The 22,771-nt window shown below is 34.3% G+C and overlaps 1 protein-coding gene and 1 pseudogene across 1 annotated transcript; both read right to left on the bottom strand.

Moving 5' to 3' along the window:
- Nucleotides 1–220: 220 nt before the first annotated feature.
- LOC107632826 (uncharacterized) lies at nt 221–5,913 on the bottom strand. The gene is made up of 4 exons (XM_016336478.3): nt 5,668–5,913; nt 5,291–5,467; nt 2,808–4,181; nt 221–557 (listed from the first exon to the last, which is right to left on the bottom strand). The coding sequence occupies exons 1-4, from the start codon at nt 5,680–5,682 to the stop codon at nt 522–524; spliced, it is 1,602 nt and encodes a 533-aa protein (XP_016191964.1). The 5' UTR covers nt 5,683–5,913; the 3' UTR covers nt 221–521.
- A 12,573-nt stretch (nt 5,914–18,486) lies between these two features.
- On the bottom strand, nt 18,487–19,178 carry LOC148578123 (uncharacterized; annotated as a pseudogene).
- Between the last annotated feature and the right edge of the window lie 3,593 nt (nt 19,179–22,771).

Below are 22,771 nucleotides of genomic sequence, written 5' to 3' on the forward strand. Positions count from 1 at the left end.
ATATAAAAACACTCTTTTTTATATCTCTGTCTTTTGTGTCTTATTTTGTCCTGTTTTCAGCACAAAACGCAATCTTAGTTAAATTTGTCAAATAGAACATATCTTTAAAAAAAATTTGTTATTTATATTTTTGAGATTTATTTTATCAAAATCATCATCTTTCGAAGCTCAGATGGTTACTTAATAACGAAAAAACAATTATGAACAAGCAAACACCATCAGCGGGAATATAAAATTTTATAATCAGCAAAATTTCTATTGCGAAATGGCCCCCGTAAAAAAGGGCAGCAACAACATACATAAATGATAAATCTATGTTTTTTATATAATAATAATATAATCTAAGCTACGGATGATAACAACGTAGATATATTATAGTAATACATGTTATATAAAATTTTATAAACACATTCCACAGCTCTACCAAACGTAAAGCATCATCCTCATAGAAACAAAAGCGCATTGGACTGCTTTCTTTCAGCTCTTTCGCTTCATCATAGCATTAGACGGTTCCCTACCGGCTACTGCCACCATTTCTTCTCGGACAAAGATATGAGCTGCAAATGAAATTGAATGAACATGTTAGTTTCTTTTCTCTTTAGTTTCATATTACAAGAACATCTTTCTAATTGCTGAAATATATTAATGCCTGCCATTCCCTTTATTTATTTTCAATCCTTCCTTTAGCAGTTAGAATAAACTAGTTCAAAGTAAGGGAGAAGCATGCTTCTACAAAATACAGAATCCATCATAAGAAATACTTGCTGGGAAAAAAATATTAAGGGCAAGAAGTCAATGCATGCTTATGATCTAGCCTCGAGCAAAATGGTAAAAACCAGATGCTTTAAATTGAACCGGGAAAAAGAAAATGAAGTGCAAAAGTTGCAAAATTTGGTTTAGTTTAGGGAACACAATGCAATTCAAGTCAGCGCACTTAAAAGAATAGAGAAGGCAACGACACTTCAATTTAAAAAAAAAAAAGAACGATACCATATGACTAACAAAATTTATCATTATTGGCCAACTCTAATCTAAACACTAAAGACTAAATTCTGAATCCTAAACCCTAAATTCTAATAGTATAAAAATAAGATGTTGACCCAAAGTGTTGGGTAATATTGATAAAAAATGTTGGCCACCTAATAACATTTCTCATAAAAAAAATATGCTAGTATATGTACTGCATTTTAAAGTAAAAATATTGAAAACACACAAAAAGCAATGCCGAATTCATGGAAACAAGACATAGCATTTCTGTTGGTAAATCGATGCTTGCAATTTAAAGCAAACCTCACAAGAGGATGTTTTAAGATACACAAGAATAACCAATCAGTAGAACTCAGCTTGCATTCAACAAAGCACACATTTTACAGGAAATCAAACCCTGCTTATTCAGAAAATTTTGGTTATGGGAGGAAAAGATGACAAAAGGATATAATAAACAAGTTTTCTTTAGGTATTTTAAGGGTTAAACTTAATTTTATCTTTATTGTGGAGTCAAAATAAATATTGGGGGCAAACTATACCTATCGTTGTAATTTACACCAAATTACAAAACCTTTGTGGGTGCAAATGCCCCCAAAACACTTGAATGTGGAAACCGTCCCCCCGAAAAAAAAAAAAAAAAAAAAAACAAAGCTGCTGAGAAGTATCATATGGCATCGGTATTAGTCATTCTATGCAAAATTGATGTTTTAACTGTCTGATAATTGCATGGAAAGTATAAGTAGGGTGTATATGCAATATATTGCACAAACTAAGCATCATATTTAGAAACAATTACCTATACTAGGGTCAAAAACAGTTTGCATATCCGTAGAAGGCTTAATTTAACATAAAAGATGCGATAGAACATAAAAGATGCGATAGATTGCACAAAGTATCATAAATAGAAACAAATGTGATTAAGCAACACCTTGTCCTAAGAATGAACAACCCAATATCAAAGATCTGCATTTCCACTAAGGAAAATTTTTTGCTACAGCAAAAACCTGGAAATCAAGAAATGGTCTTTGGGTGAGATTTGCTTATAGAAAGACTCTATCATCATGTTTTTAAAAATATTCCATATGATGAAACAGTGATTCATGTTTACTTTTCATAGAAGACAGTTTGTCTTAGGGGAATACCCCTGAAAGATGACACGGGTGGCCAGTGAAAGCAAGAGTGGGAAGGTTTCTCGGAATAGTGGGGAATTCATCGGTGGGTTCAAATGGGACTTGAATGCGTTATGCTCATCGACTTATGAGTTCATTCTTTCTTCACCGAACAAAAGAAACATAACCGAGCTTCATAAATCTATTCTGTCTTAATGCTAAAATGAGAACCTTTTTTATGTTTGATGCAGCTAATAACTACAAAGACCGACAAGTCTTTTTCTCAACTTGGATTGATATATATATATATACTGAAGATTGTTTCAAACAATGAAATTCTTCAAATGTCAATTAATAGACTAACTAAAATAGTTATTCTAATCCTTTGGGAATATCCATATACCCACACAGACACACTTGAAATTATGTAAGTAAGAAATGCAAAAGCACAATAATGTTTTATTCACATGATAATAGTGAAGAAAAACAAGTTCAAAACCATGGTGACTAGTTTGCTACTGCATTTTTTTCACAGCAATATGTTATGGATTTAATTTCGATATACTGTAGCTTTTTAGTACAATCATCCAACCAAATGCAACTACGCAGTAAAGTTTGTTTGACATTTTACTAAAACTACCTCAAATGTAGAAGACAATTTATTTGAATGAGCATTGCCGAAAACGGAGAAATAAACAACAATTAACCAACCTGTCGAGCAACCTGTGCTAATCGCCTGCTATCCCGAGATGATTCAGTCATTGTGCAAGACTTCTGAGGCTCTGCATTACCATTTTGCTTCTCTACACACTTTTGTTTTAAACTGCCATTTTCAGGAGAGCAATCAACATCAGGGGTGCCAACAGACTCCTTCTTGCGTTTTCTCCGGAATGTGTACTTGAGAAACTTATCATTTGAAGATGGACAAGATACTTTTTCATCTAAATCAGAAACCTTCGCATCTAGCTTATCTGGTGATCCATTAGGGGCCTCACCATCTGCCCCACATGCTGGAACCTCCAAGCATTTTGTGGACAAACTCTCTTCTCTTGTCAAGTCTGATTTATCCAACAATTCCTTATCATCTTTAATTCTGTTCAGACCATTGCAAGCTTTAAGAAATACTTCTCCCTTTTCAGTATCATTATGAGATCCTGATTTCTCAACTGTGCCATTCGCATTTGTGGGCACTTTAGTGACAGGAGGAGATGTAAGATCCTTCCGAGATTCATTTTCATTCAAAATAGAAGGTTTCACCGTTGAGAGGTCATTTTTATCCAATACACATGGAGAACCATTGGCATGAAAAAGATCTGATGCTTTATTTGTTTCTTCAATCTTGTCAGAATACAAACCATATTGAAGACTCATCTTTCTACCATATAGAAGACTCGCATGTCTACCGTATCTTCTTTTCTTCCTATGCACAGGGATTTCAACAAGGCCAGCATTTTCTTCCACCACTTTAGATTCATCTGGCTTCGCTTGCTCTGAAATATTATCAGCTTTGGCATCAATTGCCACAGGCATCAGTTTAGCTTCTTCGTGCACTCTTACTGAAGTTTCAGCGGGCAGACTATCCAAATTTTCTGAAGCTGACATATTTCCATCAAAGAGGCTCCTTTCAAATGCCCGTACTCTCTGTGTGCACCCATTTCTGTAAAGCTCGTGCTCTTTCCTCCTAATGACTATGGATGCAAAATCGGGGTTATTAATGTAGCAGTTGTTTGTATGATCATGTGACCCACAGCATTTACCTCCAGCATTTATTCCATTTACAATTGGATTCCTAATATCAGAAACTGAGGCCGATTCGAACTGTAAATCAGGAGCAGAATTGACAGATGCATCATAAGGATTAAGTCTGTTCTCCTGTGGAAGACTCTCCTGAGCCTCATTTTCACCGTCTATGCTTTGTTCAACTGAGGGATGCATTTGGTGTTTGGTCACATTCTCCAGCTCATCCTGCACTTCTCTCAGCTCGGCCCTTAGGTCTCTGACTATTTCCTCGGCTTCTTGAAGCTGAGCTTCAAGCTCTTCAATCTTCTTCTGCTGAGTCTGTGATGTCAGCTCTGCTTCTTTAGCCTGTGAAATTGCCAATACAAACAATCCCTTAGAGGTGATTTAACTCAGATGACTAAACTGCTTGGATTCAGCTATACAAGTTACTGCCAACATGTTGTGCTATGAACATGTGATAACATAAGTATGCACTCCAATGCTAGTAAGCTGAAAGCAAATTGCATTTGACACGAGACAGCTGTATTTTAGCTCAAACTGGAAAGAAAATACAAGATACATTTCATTATGTGATGACTCTCCAACTCTTGAACAATCCTATAATGCACATTGCACAAACATAAAATAGTTCAGCTATTATAGAGCCTGCACTCATAATAAAGTCAGCTTCTTCCCGAGACCAAACCGGCATTAACTGATGCAAAATTAGATAACTGCAAAAATGCTAGTTTAACTCTCTCACATTGAATTATAAATATATCATATAGTTTCAAAAATGTATATTGTTTGCATCTGTTTAGTGACCACCACGAATGTGATCAAACAAAATATAGTCAATCCTTACCATTCTTAGTACCAGTTCGTTAGGCCTAATCCCGTATTCCAAATAAGTGAATGCAGTAAGTGTTAGTGTGATTAACCAATTATAACAAATAGAGACACGAACAGTGTGATGATTCTGCAAAGTGAAGGCTTCTTTGACCAATAATGTTTGAGATGCCAAACATTGATGAAATTCAATCAATGGAAGAACCGTTAAACTTAAATGACATGCCACCATCATTCAAGCATAACCATCACAAAGGCAACCCACATTTCAGGTGTTTGCAATGAATGCCAACAACACGACAATTTTCTTTGTCATTCAACTTCAGCCAAGCCTTTTTTTCTCATGTCCCATGCATTCAAAGGGTGCATACTACCATTCAAATGTACCTCGAGAAGTCGACAAACACGGGTGCAAACAATTACTCAACAATCCAATCCAATCCAAGAACTAAACCATACAGAAACTTTCTTAATCGAGCTAGAAAGAACCAACGAAACAAAACCCACTCGCAAACACAATCCTCCAAATCAAGCGCGCACGCACACACACGCAAGCCAATCAAAACACACAGATAACAAGAAGCACAGAATCAAAAATCCAAAAATGAAATACCAATTGTTTAGACCTTAGAATCAAGCATTTGTTTGAGTCTGAGAAGCATCTGAAGCGCCTCTTCCTTAGTGGAAAGGAGCTCTTGCTGAAACCGCATGGCCTTCCTCTCCGACACCATGATTCGCGCCGCGGCCTCCTTCGCCGTGTTCAGTATTATATCGGCGTACGCCTTCTTCAACGCCGTCAATTTCTGATCACAACAACCACCAAAATTAAAAGAAAACCCAGCGAGAATCAACACCACTGAACCATTCCCCCAAAATAAACCCAACCAAAAAAGAGAGAAAAAGAATCCATTTCCATCCAACAAGGTGAAAAAGAAATTCAGTTAGAGAAAGTAACAATAAGAAAAGAATGAAATGCACGGTTGTTGGTGACGAAAGGGTTTACCTCCGAATCATCCATTGTGGTCTAAAGCATCCGAAAACGGATTGTTGTTGGGTTCGGTGGTTTAGTTAAGACTAAACTAGAAAGAGGGTATCGAATGAGGGGAATAGCCGAATAGGGGAAGTTTCTTTCTGTTTTTTTTTTTTTTAAATTAATCTTTTTCTTTCCTTCTTTCTTTCCCTCTTTCTTCGTATGTGAGTCAGTAGTAGGAGTAGTAACGAGTTGTGTTTGTGTAGTTTGTGTTGGTGTGTCTGTTAGGAAGTGAAAGGCCTTCATTATAATTACGAAATTGCCCTGCGCGTGATTTTATTTACCAGTTCATTACTTCATTCACCACGTCGCTATCACAAACCGTATCACCGGGCGTTGCTGGTCGCTCTCCCCGGTTGATGCTTGTTTTACACAATTAACCCGTGGAGTGTAGGGTCCACCAGCTCCATCTCAGATGCTTGACGTGGATCGACGCATCCTGAAAACGCTGACGTTTCGAGTTCCCTTTTACTCCGTGGAAATGAAAACCTGCCTATTTGTGTACAGCGGTGTCCAATTAGAGTGAAACTTAAAAAATAATAACTTCCATTTGATGTAAAATAACTAAATAAATAAATAAAGAAGAAGTAATAAATATAAAAGTATAAAAATATTATTATTAATAGTTATTAACATTATTATATTACTATAAAGATAATATATTAATAATATATTAGTAGTTTATAAAGAAAGAAAGTAAAAAAATGCTTTGTATAAGAAGAAAGAAGAGAGAAAATATTTGCTTTATTGTTTGTGTGTGTCAAAAGTATCTGATGATGCTTGGTATTTATACATGTGAAGTGATGCTACTTTCAACCTTTATTTATTGTTTTTTGTATTGTAAATAGATTCATTCAATCTTGAGAATGAAATCCACCGTGGTCATTTATCTTTATCACAACACTCCTCCTTGGATGACCATTTAGGATTATTGCCTCGTTAAAACCTTACTAAAGAAAAATCCAGTGGAAAAAAACTTTAGTGAAGGAAAAAGAGTACAATATCCTTTGTGATGGGGACTGCCTCATTAAAAACCTTGTCAAGAAAAACTCAATGGAAAAAAAACCTGACTAAGGAAAAAATAGTACAGTCTCCCCCTCTTGTCAACATCATTTAATGTCTCGAAATCGGCGCATCCCGATCTCATGTACCAATCTTTCAAAGGAAGATTTTGGGAGTGACTTTGTGAATAAATCTGCCAGATTGTCACTTGAGCGGATCTGTTGGACATCAATTGTCCCTTGATTTTGAAGATCATAAGTGAAGAAAAATTTGGGAGAAATATGTTTTGTTCTATCACTTTTAATGTATCCGCTTTTAAGCTGAGCAATGCATGCTGTATTATCTTCAAACAGGACAGTTGGAGCTATCTTATGATCAATCAGTCTACATGATGACAGAATATATTGGATCAGACTTCTGAGCCAAAAACATTCGCGACTAGCCTCATGAATCGCTAGTATTTCGGCATGATTAGAGGAGGTTGCTGCAATCGTCTGTTTCGTGGACCTCCATGATATAGCTGTTCCACCATATGTAAATAGGTATCCTGTTTGAGATCTCCCTTTATGTGGATCAGACAAGTAGCCAGCATCTACATAGCCAACTAGTTGTGACTTAGATCCATAGGGATAAAACAATCCCATATCAACCGTTCCATGAAGATATCGAAAGATTTGCTTGATTTCACTCCAATGTCTTCTGGTTGGAGAGAAACTATACCTCGTTAGTAAATTCACCGCGAATGATATATCAGGTCGTGTATTATTAGCAAGATATATTAGCGCTCCAATGGCACTAAGATATGGTATTTCAGGACCAAGGATATCTTCATTTTCTTCTTTAGGACGGAATTGATCCTTTTTCCACATCCAAAGACCTTACGATCATTGGGGTACTCAAAGGATGTGACTTATCCATATAAAATATTTTCAAGATATTTTCTGTGTATGTTGTTTGATGAATAAAGATTCCATTTTTTATATGCTCGATCTGCAGGCCGAGACAAAATTTAGTCCTTCCAAGATCTTTCATTTCAAACTCTTCTTTTAGAGTTTTTATAATTGTTGGAATCTCTTCAGGAGTTCCAATGATATTTAAATCATCAACGTACACAGCAATTATAATGAATCCAGATGCAGTTTTCTTTATGAAAACACACGGGCATATATCATCATTCTTGAAACCGTTTTTGGCCAGATACTCAGTAAGACGATTATACCACATTCGTCCAGATTGCTTTAGACCATATAAAGATCTTTGCAATTTGACTGAGTATAACCCTTGCGAATATTCATTGGGTGGTTTAGATATCTTTAGTCCTTCAGGGACTTTCATATAGATATCCCGATCTAATGAGCCGTATAAGTAGGCTGTTACCACATCCATTAAATGCATATGCAGTTTATGATATGCAGATAAACTGACCAAATAATGCAATGTTATCGCATCCACTACAGGGGAATACATTTCTTCATAATCTATACCGGGCCTTTGTGAAAAACCTTGTGCCACAAGTCGGGCTTTGTAGCGCACAACTTCATTTTTCTCATTTCGTTTTCTCACAAATACCCATCGGTATCCAACAGGTTTTACATCTTCAGGTGTACGGACTACAAGTCCAAAGACTTCACGCTTTACAAGTGAGTCTAATTCAGCCTTCATGGCTTCTTCCCATTTTGGCCAATCATTCCTTTGTCGACATTCTTTGACTGATCTTGGCTCAAGATCCTTACTTTCATGCATGATATTTAATGCCACATTACATGCAAATATTTCATTGACAATTGTCTTATTTCGGTCCCATTTCTCTCCTGTAAAGACATAATTTATCGAGATCTCGTCATTTTCACAATTTTTAGGTACCTGAACTTCTTCTGGCGTTATATTAGAATTTTGGACAACTGCAGGTGTCTCTACTATGTCTTTTTCAACAGGAATCGTATTTACCTCTTTTCTTTTTCGAGGATTTTTGTCTTTGGAACCGACAGGCCTGCTACGCTTCTGGCGTGTATTTGCTTCGGTGGCTACTTGTCCTACTGGGACATCAATTCGAATTGGGACATTTTTCGCTGGTATATAAGATTTGGTTATCCTCTTTGTATCAGAAAATGCATCAGGCAATTCATTTGCTATTCTTTGCAAATGTATAATCTTTTGAACTTCTAGTTCACATTGCCCTGATCGAGGATCTAAATGCATCAACGATAATGCATTCCAATTAAGTTCCTTTTCAGGAAGCTTATTCTCTCCCCCTAATGTTGGAAATTTTGATTCATCAAAATGACAATCCGCAAACCGGGCTTTAAATACATCTCCAGTTTGTATCTCAAGATACCTCACTATAGAGGGAGAATCATATCCAACATATATCCCTAATTTTCTTTGGGGTTCTATTTTGGTGCGATTAGGTGGTGCAATGGGAACATATATCGCACACCCAAATATTCTTAAATGGGAAACATTTGGCTGCTGGCCAAAAGCTAATTGCGGAGAGAACTGATGGTAACTCGTTGGCCTCAAACGAATAAGTGCTGCGGCATGTAAAATAGCATGCCCCCAAACCGAGGTTGGAAGATTTGTTCTCATAAGTAAGGGTCTAGCAATTAATTGGAGGCGTTTAATAAGTGATTCTGCTAACCCATTTTGTGTGTGAACATAAGCTACTGGATGTTCAACACTTATTCCATTAGCCATACAATAAGCATCAAAAGCTTGGGAAGTAAATTCACCAGCATTATCAAGACGAATTGCTTTGATTGAATTTTCTGGAAATTGTGCTTTTAATCGAATAATTTGAGCCAATAATCTCACAAACGCCAGGTTGCAAGAAGACAATAAGCAAACATGTGACCATCTCGAAGATGCGTCTCTCAGGACCATAAAATATCTAAAAGATCCACATGGTGGATGAATAGGTCCACATATATCACCTTGAATCCTTTTTAGGAATTCAGGGGACTCAAATCCAATCTTTACTGGTGATGGGCTTAAAATTAACTTCCCTTGAGAACATGCAGCACAACAAAATTCACTAGATTTAAGAATCTTCTGGTTCTTTAGTGAATGTCCATGAGAGTTTTCAATAATTCTCCTCATCATGGTTGTTTCTGGATGACCCAATCTATCATGCCAAGTTATGAATTCACTTGGGCTAGTAAACTTCTGGTTTACAATGGCATGTGATTCAATTGCACTAATCTTGGTATAATACAACCCAGATGAAAGTGAGGGTAATTTTTCTAATATAACTTTCTTATTTGAATCATGAGTTGTGATACATAAATACTCATGATTTCCCTCATTCATAGTCTCAATATGATATCCATTTCGACGAATATCTTTAAAGCTCAACAAGTTTCTTCGAGACTTGGTAGACAACAGTGCATTATTTATTATGAATTTTGTTCCTCCAGGAAACAAAATTATAGCTCTTCTGGAGCCTTCTATCACATTGCCTGAGCCAATAATAGTATTAACATATTCTTCTTTTGGCACAAGATGGGTAAAATATATATCACTTTTGAGAATGGTGTGCGAACTTGCACTATCCGCAAGGCATACATCTTCATTACATATCCTTGCCATTTTCTTCAAAGATAAATAATAATAAAATGAGTAGCAATACATGCACAGTCAAATCGAATTCTTGATTGAAATTATTTTTCTAAGAAACACTGCACATAATGTCATATACTAAAATTTTATTTTAAAACATGACATATTTAATGATTTCAAAATTCATAAACATTAATATTTCATTATTTATATACATCACATTTGAAACTTAAATACATAGGAAATAAAACTTAACAATAAGTTCTTTACATTATTTATTTACATAGATACTTCACAATCCCACATATTAAACTATTCCATCATTGATCAGATGACCAATATTCCCTTCAGGATCCTCAAAGAAATCAGATACATCATAATGAGTGGTGGAATTTTCAGCATCATTTGAAACAAAATTTGTTTCTTTTCCTTTATCATCCTTTTTCAAAGATGCCTGGTAAAGATCAACTAGGTACCTTGAGGTACGACAGGTACCTGATCAATGGCCCTTTCCACCACAACGGAAACACTTATCCTCTCTTGATTTATTCTGCCCGATATTTCTTTCTTTATCCCACTTCTGGTGAGATTTTCTCTTTTGAATATAATTCCTTTTTCTTCCATAATTTTTCTTGTTGTTAAACCCTTGCCATTTACCTCTTCTAGGGTAATGATTTGCCGCATTTACTTCAGGAAATAGGGCGGCGCCAGCTGGGCGCGCTTCGTGATTCTTTAAAAGCAACTCATTGTTGCGTTCAGCAACAAGAAGGCAAGAAATTAACTCAGAATATTTTTTAAATCCTTTTTCTCGATACTACTGTTGCAGGAGCACATTCGAGGCATGGAATGTTGAGAAAGTTTTCTCCAACATATCATGATCAGTTATCTTTTCCCCACATAATTTCATTCGTGAGGTGATTCGAAACATTGCAGAATTATATTCATTTATAGATTTAAAATCCTGCAGACGCAAGTGCGTCCATTCATATCGGGCTTGAGGAAGTATTACCGTTTTTTTATGATTATACCTTTCTTCAAGGTCTTTCCAAAGATCTGCAGGATATTTTAATGTGAGATATTCATTTTTCAATCCTTCGTCAAGATGACGACGAAGAAAAATCATGGCTTTAGCTTTATCCTTCTGGGATGCATTATTTTCAACCTTAATGGTATCTCCAAGATCCATTGAATCAAGATGGATTTCAGCATCTAATATCCATGATAAATAATTATTTTCAGATATATCAAGATCATTGAATTCAAGATGAGAGAGTTTCGACATAATGAAAATTTGTTACCTGAGTCTTCCTAAAAATTTGATCAGAGTCTCGTGCTGATAACGTGTTGTAAAATAACTAAATAAATAAATAAGGAAGAGGTAACAAATATAAAAGTATAAAAATACTATTATTAATAGTTACCAACACTATTATATTACTATAAAGATAATATATTAATAATAAATTAGTAGTTTATAAAGAAAGAAAGTAAAGAAATGCTTTGTATAAGAAGAAAGGAGAGAGGAAGTATTTGCTTTATTGCTTGTGTGTGTCAAAAGCATCGTACATGTGAAGTGATGCTACTTTCAACCTTTATTTATTGCTTTTTGTATTGTAAATAGATTCATTCAATCTTGAGAATGAAATCCACCGTGGTCATCCATCTTTATCACAACACCATTAATAATTGAAACCATTTGTAAAGCTCGGCTAAATAAAAATTTACGAACTCACTCAAATAACAAATATAATTTATTATTTATATATAAAAAATTATTAATTATATATATTATTTATCTATTAATTATAATTTTATTATTTATCATAATTATATATAAAGATTATATGTGTGTAAAATTGTATATTATTATTATTACAAATTAAAAATATAAAATTTATAATATATTATTAATATAAATAATTATAAAAATTAATATATAATCGAACTAGCTCATAATTAATAACTTGAGTTTCGATAAATTTAAATTCAACTCATTTAATATATGACTTTAAATTCAAACTCAAACTTTGCACACAAACTCATAAATTAAGTTATTAATGAGTTAAGTTCAAACTAGCTCACAAGTCGGCTTAACTCGCTTTCAGTCCTATATCTAAGAAGACTTTTTGAAGATATTTTGTTTATTTAAGTAAATATTGTTTATTTAAAAATTCTTGTGAAAAAATAGTTATTTTTTTCTTTTATTTTTTGCAAAATTTTAAAATAAAATTATATAAGTGGTACGATTTTAAAGTTAAAAATTAAATCCATTAAATTTTCATGCAGTATTTTAGAGTATTTTAATATATCAAAAAAATTCGATTATTAATAAGAGAAATACTTTTGCTAAAGAAGTTGTTTATCGTCCTCGGCTTTTGTTGATGGAAAAGGAGGTGTAATTTTAGTTACCATTAGGGGTGGCAAAACGGGTTGAACCCGTCGGGCCGATCCGCCAAATCCGCTAAAAAGGGCGGGTCGGGCTAGGATTTAGAGCCCGCCAAATTAAAAAAATCTGCCAAATTGGCGGAGCGGGGCGGGCCGGTCCACCGGGTCGAAGATTTTTATTTTTCTTTTTTTTTACATAAAAGAGTGATTACTATTATAAAATTAAAAATTATAGAATTTTCAAATAATTTTTTTGTTTTTGTTTTTATTCTTCTTTTAGTTATTAACTTTATTTATTTTATTTTACAATTTTATATATTTGTTCGAATTATGTTACTTATTTTTTAAAATAAAGATAGTTCTATTGATAAATATTATTTTGAACAATTTTATTGAAGTTAAAAATAAAAAAAAAGATAGTAAAAAAATTATATTATAATTTGACTATTTTTTATTTGTATTTGATTTTTTAATTATTATTTTTTAGTTAATTTTAATGAATTTTATTTTTCAAAAAAAAAAAAAAAGAGTCAAGCGGGCTAGCCCGCCGACCCACCAATCCGCCATAAAGCGGGCGTGCTAGCATTTTGAACCCATTTTAGTTAGCGGTGCGGGCCGGTCCACCCCGTTTTTAGGGCAGGCCTAGGCGCAGGTCGGCCCGTTTTGCCACGCCTAGTTACCATAGAAAATTTTTGGTAAATAGTAAATATTTTTACTAAATTTATAGAGAACATATGCATTGCATATAATATTTTTTTTGGTAGTTTTTTTGGCTAAAAAAATATAATTTTCGTTACTCTTTAATATAACATTATCCTGATAAGTGATTGTGGCTTTTCAGGACCCTTGTTTTCTCTTTTTTTTTTTTTCCTGCAACTCTTGCTGCCGTTGATGGCTGCTTTTGTCATGTCGTTGCTTCTTCTTATTCTTCTCCATTGCTGTTGCATCTTCATCTTCATTGTTGGTATGTCTTGGTATTTTTTCTATTGTCATCATATCTTTGCTTTCATTGACTCGATTTCAACTTTTTCTTCCACTGCTTTTTTATTTGTCTTCGTTGTTGAATTTAGGAAAAAGGAAAAATAAATCCCTAACATTTTAAGTTTTAAACAAATACATTCCTGACAAAATTTAAATACAAAAAGATCTCTGACTTTAACTAACAGAGGACAATTGAATTCTTCCGTCTATTTGCCTCTCATATACCAAACGGAATTTGCTAACGTGGTTGAAACGGTGTACAAGTGCCCATTACGGTGCCACGCTGAAAGGGGGATAAAGTTCGAAGGACAAATAGCTCCCTGCTGATGAAAACGACGTCGTTTTCAATGTTAGCCCTAATGAGATTGAAATTGGGTAGAGAAACAATGCATGCAATAGCTTATCATAGTTGTTCATGGTGGTGTTAATTAGATTGATAGCCAATGATGGATGCTCCTCAAGCACGAGACAAAGCAGATGTGGAGATGGCGGATGACACGAATGCAAAGTTGGAAATGCGACCCCATGTTCGCTGCAAGGTGGGGATGAGAAAGATGGTGTTGCCCCAAAATACTTCTGCGGGTTGTATGCCATCTTTTACATGTCGAAGACAAACACCAACACAAATAGTCTATTTTTTGGATGCCTATTCTTCAAGGTAAGCTTGCAATTCTTCATGTATGTGGATAAAGTTGAATGTTTTTTAGTAACACGTTTTTATTGTGTCTCCCAATCGATTTATGTGAAATAACCACATTGCAAGTTTTTTATGTGGATTGATGACCACATTAGAAGAATTAGATGTATGGAGTCAACAAGGACATTGGGTGACAATCAGAGGTGTGATGTTGAAGAACATTTAGGGAAAAAGAATTGGAGAACATGATGGTTGATCTAGAGCAAAGAATAGTTTACATAGAAAACAAAAAAGCAATAACTTTTGTGTCATAGTTATTGCCTTGATTGTTGTAGTTGTTGGTGTTTGTTTGTTTAGAATATGAATAATGTGAGAAAAAATGTGAATTTTAGTGAACTATGTGTATCGAATGTTTTGGTTAATATGAATGAAAGAATGAAGGTTTTAATTATCCATCCAGATCCTGTTATATGCAATATTTGTAAATTAATATGTTTATTTTAATTCAATCAACCTAAGACAAAAAGAAGTCATAACATAGTCAAGGGCTGCTATAACATTAAACAAGCATAATCCATTCAATCAACTTAAACCATAACATAGTCAAGGGATATAACATTAAACAACCATACCATAACAAAATCAAGTCTCGCAAAAAAGAAAATGTAGCAAATATATGAAATAGTTTTCTAAAGCATAACTCTAAAAGTAACTACATTAGCTAAAAAGAAGTTTGCCAATATGTATTACAACCAAATAGGTCATCAAAAAATTAATATTTGTTTCCAAAATAAGTTAGGAATAACTATGTCACTTTTTCTGATTCTTGAAGCATGGATTTAGTATAAACTTGAACATCCTTGTTGTGGCATTACTTGTTGCTGTCAGAGTCTTCTTTGATGCTCCTCTAGTTGATGTTATTGTCACATTTGTTGAAGTTGGTGGAGCAACTTGAGTGTGACTTGGTGTTGGTGCAATTGACCTAATGATTGATTGCTTTGGTCTAAATTGAGCTGGTGCTTTAAAACGAGTCTGGGTCCTTGTCTTGGTTGGAGCAGCTAGTCTTGGAGTAGTTTGTGTTGGTGCAGTAGGTTTTAGAGTTATTTGTATTGGTGCAGCTGGTCTTGGAATAGTTTGTGTTGGAACAACTGATCTTTGAGTTGGAAGGGTTGGTGCACATGTTCCTTCAGGTGGGACTGTTGGAGTGTTCTGGTCAACCTGCACCAAATAGAGATGTACAAACAAGTCATGCTGTAATGATGTTTTAAGATATATAAATCCTTCAAGATTTTTAATGAAGACATATAAATCCTTCAAGATTTTTTATATAGACATATAAATCCCTTAAGTTTATTAATGAAGACACATAAATCCTATAAATTTTGTAATGAAGTCACATTAATCCCACTAAGTGAATTACCTCAGGCACAGGAGCTGATTGAGACAATGGAAGTTTCACAAGTGATTGACTAGTTGAGTTAGGCTGTTTTGATTTCCTGGTCTTAGGCTTCCAGTTAGGATCAGATGGTGCTCCCTTGCACGTCTTGTAGTTGTGACCCTTCTCTCCACACTTGTTGCATGTTACACGAAATGTCTTCTTTATCTTGTCTCCTTGAATCAAATCCTCCACTGGATCCTTCTTTCTTTTATGCACCTTTGACCTACCAATCGGGCTCTTGATGAGTGGAGGATCTGGTTTGATGTAACCAGTTCTATGCCAATACTCTTCACTAGAAACTGGTTGGATAAAGTGTACATAAGTGGGAGGGATGGACTCCATGCAAAGCCATTTGTGTACATAATCTTTGGGCTTGTCATGTCGCTTCCTAATAGCAGCAATGGCATGAACACAAGGCATTCCTGGGGTGTAACAATAAGATAAAACAGACATATTTAGAACACATTTGGCAATTAATAAATTACTAAGCAAAGTGAAGCTAAGTCAACCTGTTAGTTGCCACATATTGCATGAACAAGTATGCTTAATCAAATCGACATCAACTTTTGATATCTTACGGCTCACTTCAAACCGCTTTCTCTCGCTGTCACCTATCCACTCTGCGTTCCATCTATTGCTGGCTTAATCATTTGGCCAAGTCTTTTTCGCTGAACAGGGCAAGTTTTTCAGGATATGCTGATAGCAGTGTGATATGCTTCGTCATTCTCCTCATGATATAACAGCGCAAGTCTTCACACATTGTAAGAATGGGCTTCACTCTATACTTACCTATTTTGGCATTCCAGGATTCACACATATTATTTGTGAGAGAATCAACTTTTGGCCCATGGTTAAGGTAAGCCTTTACCCATACCCTTGGATCAAATCTTGTAAGATACTCTCACGCCTCCTCGTTAATTTTTTTAAGTTTCTCCATGGTCTCCACAAACTCAGAGGTGGTTGAACAATTTGCACACTCCTAAACCACATCTCTAAGTTGCATATCCTTAAAACGGTTGATGAAATTTTTTCACATATGCATCACACAATTTCGATATGGTGCATCTCCCATCACATCTTTCATTACCTCAAGTAGGCCCTGGACATCGCACAATACCATATCAGAAGCATAAACAAATTAAGTAACTAGGTGAATAATAACATATCCACAACTGTTAGCCATAAATAATTAGTATTTTTATATATCTAGTAAAATTTAATTTAGTAATTAATTAAGAAACCGCTTATATCTAAAAGAAAGAAATATTCTAATGATGATTGATGTCCATATCTATATATATAAGTTTGTAGCTATGTCGTATCCATAATAACTCTCTCAATGGCCTTTGAGAATTGCTATGTACTCTTGTTTTATAATGTAAAGTTATTATTGTTCATTCTTTGAGAAATAGGGATTTAGTTTTTTGACTCAAATAAATAGGGAGTACTGGAAGTACTAGTAGTATTCATACATCAATAGCCTTTCTTAGTATTCATACATTAATATTATTCTCTTTTTATATTATTTCTCTACATCCATGATTAGTCATAGAATAGATGATCTAATAAAAAGTCATGGACAAATTTTCAAAATCGGTACAGTTAATTGAATTATTTCACTATATAGATGTGGATCAATAACAGAAAAAAACTTAATCAAAATTCAGAACCACAAGTTTAAACAAATTAAGTAAATTGCATGAACAATCAAGAAAAAAAATTGAAGCCATTTTCAGAACCACAAGTTTAAACATATTACTAAATTCCAATATAGTAATGGGATTGTAAAATATAGGTATAACAACCAAATTACTAACCTTCTATTGATCTGACATAAAATTTCATCCGTGCACACTTGCATTTTCCAGATCTTCCTGTAAGAGCGTCAAAAACCACTTTCACGAATCCTTTGTTTCTGATCCGACAATAGCATATGCAATGGTATAGAAATGATTATTGGCATCTTGTGCCATAACTGAAAGTAATTGTCTACCAAAATACCTTTTTAGAAAGCACTCATCCAAGCTTATTAGTGGTTGACAACCACTCTTGAAGCTTTTTTTGCATAAATCTAGGTATATCTGGTGGAGACTGTGAAATTGGTATCACCTCTAGGAGTGTAGTAGATCCAGGATTGTTCCGTAAAATTTTAAATAGATAATCCTTCACCTTTGCATATTGTTCACTCTTGCTTTCAACAATTCTATCTCTTGCCAATTTTAGTGTCCTGTAAACCATCTTATTATGGGATGTATGCCAAACTCCTCTTTCAGAAAATTAGTAGCCTCCTTTCTAGTCATTTGAGGATAAATAGTTAGTCTTTTTTCAATTTTCTTACTCAGCCAGTGCTGGTCAGCAACATTACTACCCATGTCTCTAGCACATGTATTCTCAGATCTATAAGTTTTAACCTTGAAGCACTTAAGAGAGTTGTTGAAGGATACATGTACAACCCATGGACATTCTTCTCCTTTGCAGACCACCCAAACTCTTTCTTTATCATTTTTAATCCACTGAAACTCCCTGCCCTCAGATATAAACAAGTCCTTCACCACTTCTTTAAAACCATCAAGAGTTCCAAATTTGGTACCCACTTCAAAATGGCCTTCCCCAAATCCATATTCATTATTGAACTCGGGCCAATGATGCTTCTTAACTTCTTCCTCATAGGAAACAAGGATATGCAAATCCTCTGAATGATACTCATAATCATACTCTGAATCAAAGGAGCTTAAGTGTACAGTAGGACCATTATTAGTCCCACGAGTTGGCAGAGAAGGCCCAGCTCTTTGTTTTACATTGGCCCCAACTTTGGTTGTACATTAGGTCTATTCTTCTTTGGTGCAACCTTCCTCTTTTGTGGATCCTTCTTGTTTGCTTGCACCTTTCTCTTTGCAACAACTATTTTTTTTCTTGGAAGCCATATGTCTCTTCTTTTTGGCACGCTTCTCTTCTCCGAATGCTCTCATCATCATCACTATCATCATCATACCTTAGAGGTGGAGGTTTGTAAGGTTCATCCTCTGTGCTTTCATAGTCGTCATCAGAGGACGATGTCATCAGTTTATCACAAATGTCATCTAACTCTATACAGTCAACATTTCCAATTATAGTTCCTGCGTTCCCAGCTCCATCTTCCTCTACGTACTCAGGTTCATTAATAAGATGATTAAAGTAAACACAGAACTCATCTTTTTCTTCATTCCTAATCAAATTGTCACACAATTCATGAATCCCACTATCCCCTATTAAATTATGAAGCCCAGATTCAATATCACTCGTCGTACTATCATACCAATATGTTGCCTTGTAGCAAGGATATCCTAAACTATCATACAACTTCACCAAATCACCAAAGTTGATAAAATCTATGTCCATTTTCGAGAAACTTTCTACTTTTCCATTCACATAAACAAGTTTTCCATGGCTATTCCTCACAAACTTTTCTCCATGGTGAAAAATATGAATCACATATCTATCAGTCATTTGTAATTGTTTAACAAAAACAAAATCAACTCACAATGCTCAGAATCCTAAAAACCTTTAAAATGAAGACACAATAACTTTTCTCAACAAAATTGAAACAGAAAGCAACCATGGCAGAATGCATTTGCATGCATCACACCCTACACTAAATGGAATCCTAACGCAAAAAAATCATCAACATTGTGAATTTGCTAACCTTTATTGATGACTGACCTGCTTCAGCATATGAACTTCGTTTCTCCTATTTCACCTTCTTCGATGACGCTTCAGTTTTATTTGGGAGGGAAGGAAGATCTGACTTAATGAAGGGGTTAGGGCAGTGTCTGGTAATTTCTCTCTTGCCAAAGGATTTTTAATCAGAATTGGCTAACATTGAAAATGACGTGATTTTCATCAGCAAGGACCTATTTGTCCTTCGAACTTTATCCCCCTTTCAGTGTGGCACCGTAACGGACACTTGTACACCTTTTCAACTACGTCAGCAAGTTTCATTTGGTGTATGAGAGGTAAATAGATGGAAGAATTTAATTGTCCTCCGTTAGTTAAAGTCAGGAATCTTTTTGTATTTAAATTTTTTCAGGGATGTATTTGTCAAAAACTTAAAAGATTAGGGATCTATTGTCCTTTTTCCTTAAATTTATCATCTTTATTTTTGTTTATTTTAAAAAATAAATTTTTAAAATTTGTGGTTGGTTGTGATGAAAGTGGTGGTGTAGTTGGAGATGATAGTATTAAAGGTGGATGATTTATAATTTTATAAAATAAAAAATGTTAAGGATATGATAGAGTTCAAAAGAATTTTTGTGACTTATTTATTGACTATAAATTTTTTTAGTAGCCCCTCAAATTCTCGACATTCACCATTTTAGTCCATTAAATCCAAAATTCACTATTGATCCCTTGATCCAACTTCGAACATCATTTTGGTTCCTAGCCTATTTAGAGTGTTGAATTGGCGAATAGAGTACTAAATTATCTCTGAGTTGTTATGTTAGATATTACTACGACTAGCTAAGATGTCAAGATTTATTTTATGATCCAAATTAGTCTCTTCCCTTTATAACTCTAATTTATCCCCATCAGTGTGATCTATATTGCACTCTTCTTCTTATTCTCATTATTCCCATTATTACTATCATGATTATAATTCTTATTGGTTGAAAAGGACAGTCCTGTAGATGAAGAAGGATCTTCATATGAGAGGTAGACGGAGAAGGGGGACAACACTGAGTATTATCTCACTCTTTTACAAGCTTATTTGGTATAACAATCTTGAAAAATGATTAATTCAACACTTGTTGGATGAAAGGTAACCATCATACTTTTTTATTATCTTAACCAACCCCGTGCATACAAATAAATTTGTTATTTGTAATTAATGCATCAATTTAATACACAAGTACACTAGGGGTGTATATGGTCTGATCCAATCCGAAAATTCGGCCCAAACTCGAACATTTTAGGAACTAATTTGGTGTGATTTTATTGGGTTTAGGGTCGGGTCTAGGTCTCAAAAATAGACCCAGTCATTATTTTAGGCTAGGTTCGGGTCAAGACAAACCCGACTTTACCCGTCCCATGTGCACCCTAAGGGAACTAAAAAATGTATATATGTTTTAAATTAATTATAATATTATGTTATATTAATTATAAGCTTATTGTTTTATTTTTAATCACACTTGTTGAATTAGAAAATAAATCAAAGAAGTATCAAATTTAAATTTATGAACAAATTTAAGTTCGAATATGGATATCAACTTCTCGGTAACAAGTTTCTTATTTATAGATAAGTGCATCATAAAAAAGTTTCTTTATAAATTATTGTTAAATTTTTAAAAGTCCAGTTTTTACCCGGTTTATATCCAATATAATTGTGGTCCGAAAATGTTTAGGTTTCATCGGGTCTAAGGCTGAGTTAGAGTTTAAAAAATAGACCCAGTATATATTTAGGGTCGAATCTAAATTAAGACAAATCCAGTTTCACCCGACCTATGTACACCCCTAGAATACACAATATTTCTCTATTCAATAATACTAACCATCAAATAGACAATCTCAAAAATCCTAACTAACCAAAAGATATATTGTTATAGCAGTAAATAGTAATAACAAAATAAGATGCATATAGGATCATGCATATGTAGAAATTTTTTCTAAAATAAATAAAAAAATTATTTTCAGAAACACATTATTTGAACTTTAATTTTTCAGATAATTTTTTTTTGTTTTAGAGTAAGTTTGTTGTACCCCCGGCGAACTTCTATATTTTTATAGAGTTCGCTTTATTTTCCGGCGAACTTCACTACGTATCTTCATAAATATTAGATTGGGTGAAAAGAAAAGTTAGAAATTTAATAATCGTAACTACTATCATTGTCTCCACTCTCCAGAGTACATAGAAATACACAAGAGTACACAGAAATAAGTTGTATTTTTTTTTTTTGGAAAATAGTGATTTTTTTAATTTATAATAGAAAAAATTCTTGTTAAATATGACTTATTTTTGTGTACCTGTGTATTTCTAGAGACGATGATAATAGTTGTCATTAGCGCCGACGATATTGAAGAAGCCATGCTTGTTGTCTGCGTACTTTTGTATACTCCTATATACTGTTAGAGACGATGATAATGACTTAGAATACAAATAATGTTATCAACTTTATCTGAATCTAAATCAATGGCCTTATCAACCCTATCATGTAACTCTTGTAAATACAAACACAATATATATGGTAGCAGCAAAAGAGGAAAAAATAAAAAAAAATGCGACATGCTCAAACACTCATAGGATGATTAGTGCCAAATCTACCTAAACAAAGGCAATACATGTATGTACAGGCTTGGTAGCAGTATTTGAATCCATTCCTACTCGGTCGAAACAATTTTTTCTTAAGGGTGGGTGTTTGAGTGGGATAGGACAAAACTGGGTTTGGAGTGAACTCACTCCAGGATATATATTATATAATAATAATATAAATATATAATATAAATATATAAAAATTAATGTATGTAAAAAATATATAAAATTATTTTAGAGTTTGCGCCTCACTTCCTTAGCCTCAAATCTACAAAACTAAACCTCTACTTCTATTCTTCTTTTCCATAGCATCATTGAAAAATTCACTGCTTTAGAATCTCCACTTTGAAAACTAATCGTCATTCGGTCGCATCTTTGCTCCGGTCGCCATCGCTACTGAGTCCGTCATTGTCGTAGTTTCCTTTGAGCCCATCACAGTTGGTCCGCTGCCCCTTTCCTCTAACCGCATCATTGTTTTCTTCTTTGTCCACCGCCACACCATCATCTTATTAGAATATCATAGTTAGGGAACAAAATCAGAAAAATATCAAAGAGAATTAGAAAAAAATCAATGTAATTTATTAGGATATTATTCCATAAAGAGCGTACTTTTAGCGTACTCTTGGTCTATATATTGGTAAGAACTTTGTAATCACAAAAAAAATAATAATATGATACCTTTTTAAATTATTCTTCTTTTCTTTTCTAAACCCTTTGTACCAACTTAACATGGTATCCGAGCTTAGTTAGGTTCTGGGAACTTAGAAACCAGCAAGCAATACTACCAAAATCCAAC

The sequence above is a fragment of the Arachis ipaensis genome, chromosome B1 (genome assembly GCF_059453495.1).
Source record: "Arachis ipaensis isolate K30076 ecotype BB chromosome B1, ASM5945349v1, whole genome shotgun sequence".
In the NCBI taxonomy this organism is placed as follows: Eukaryota; Viridiplantae; Streptophyta; class Magnoliopsida; order Fabales; family Fabaceae; genus Arachis; species Arachis ipaensis.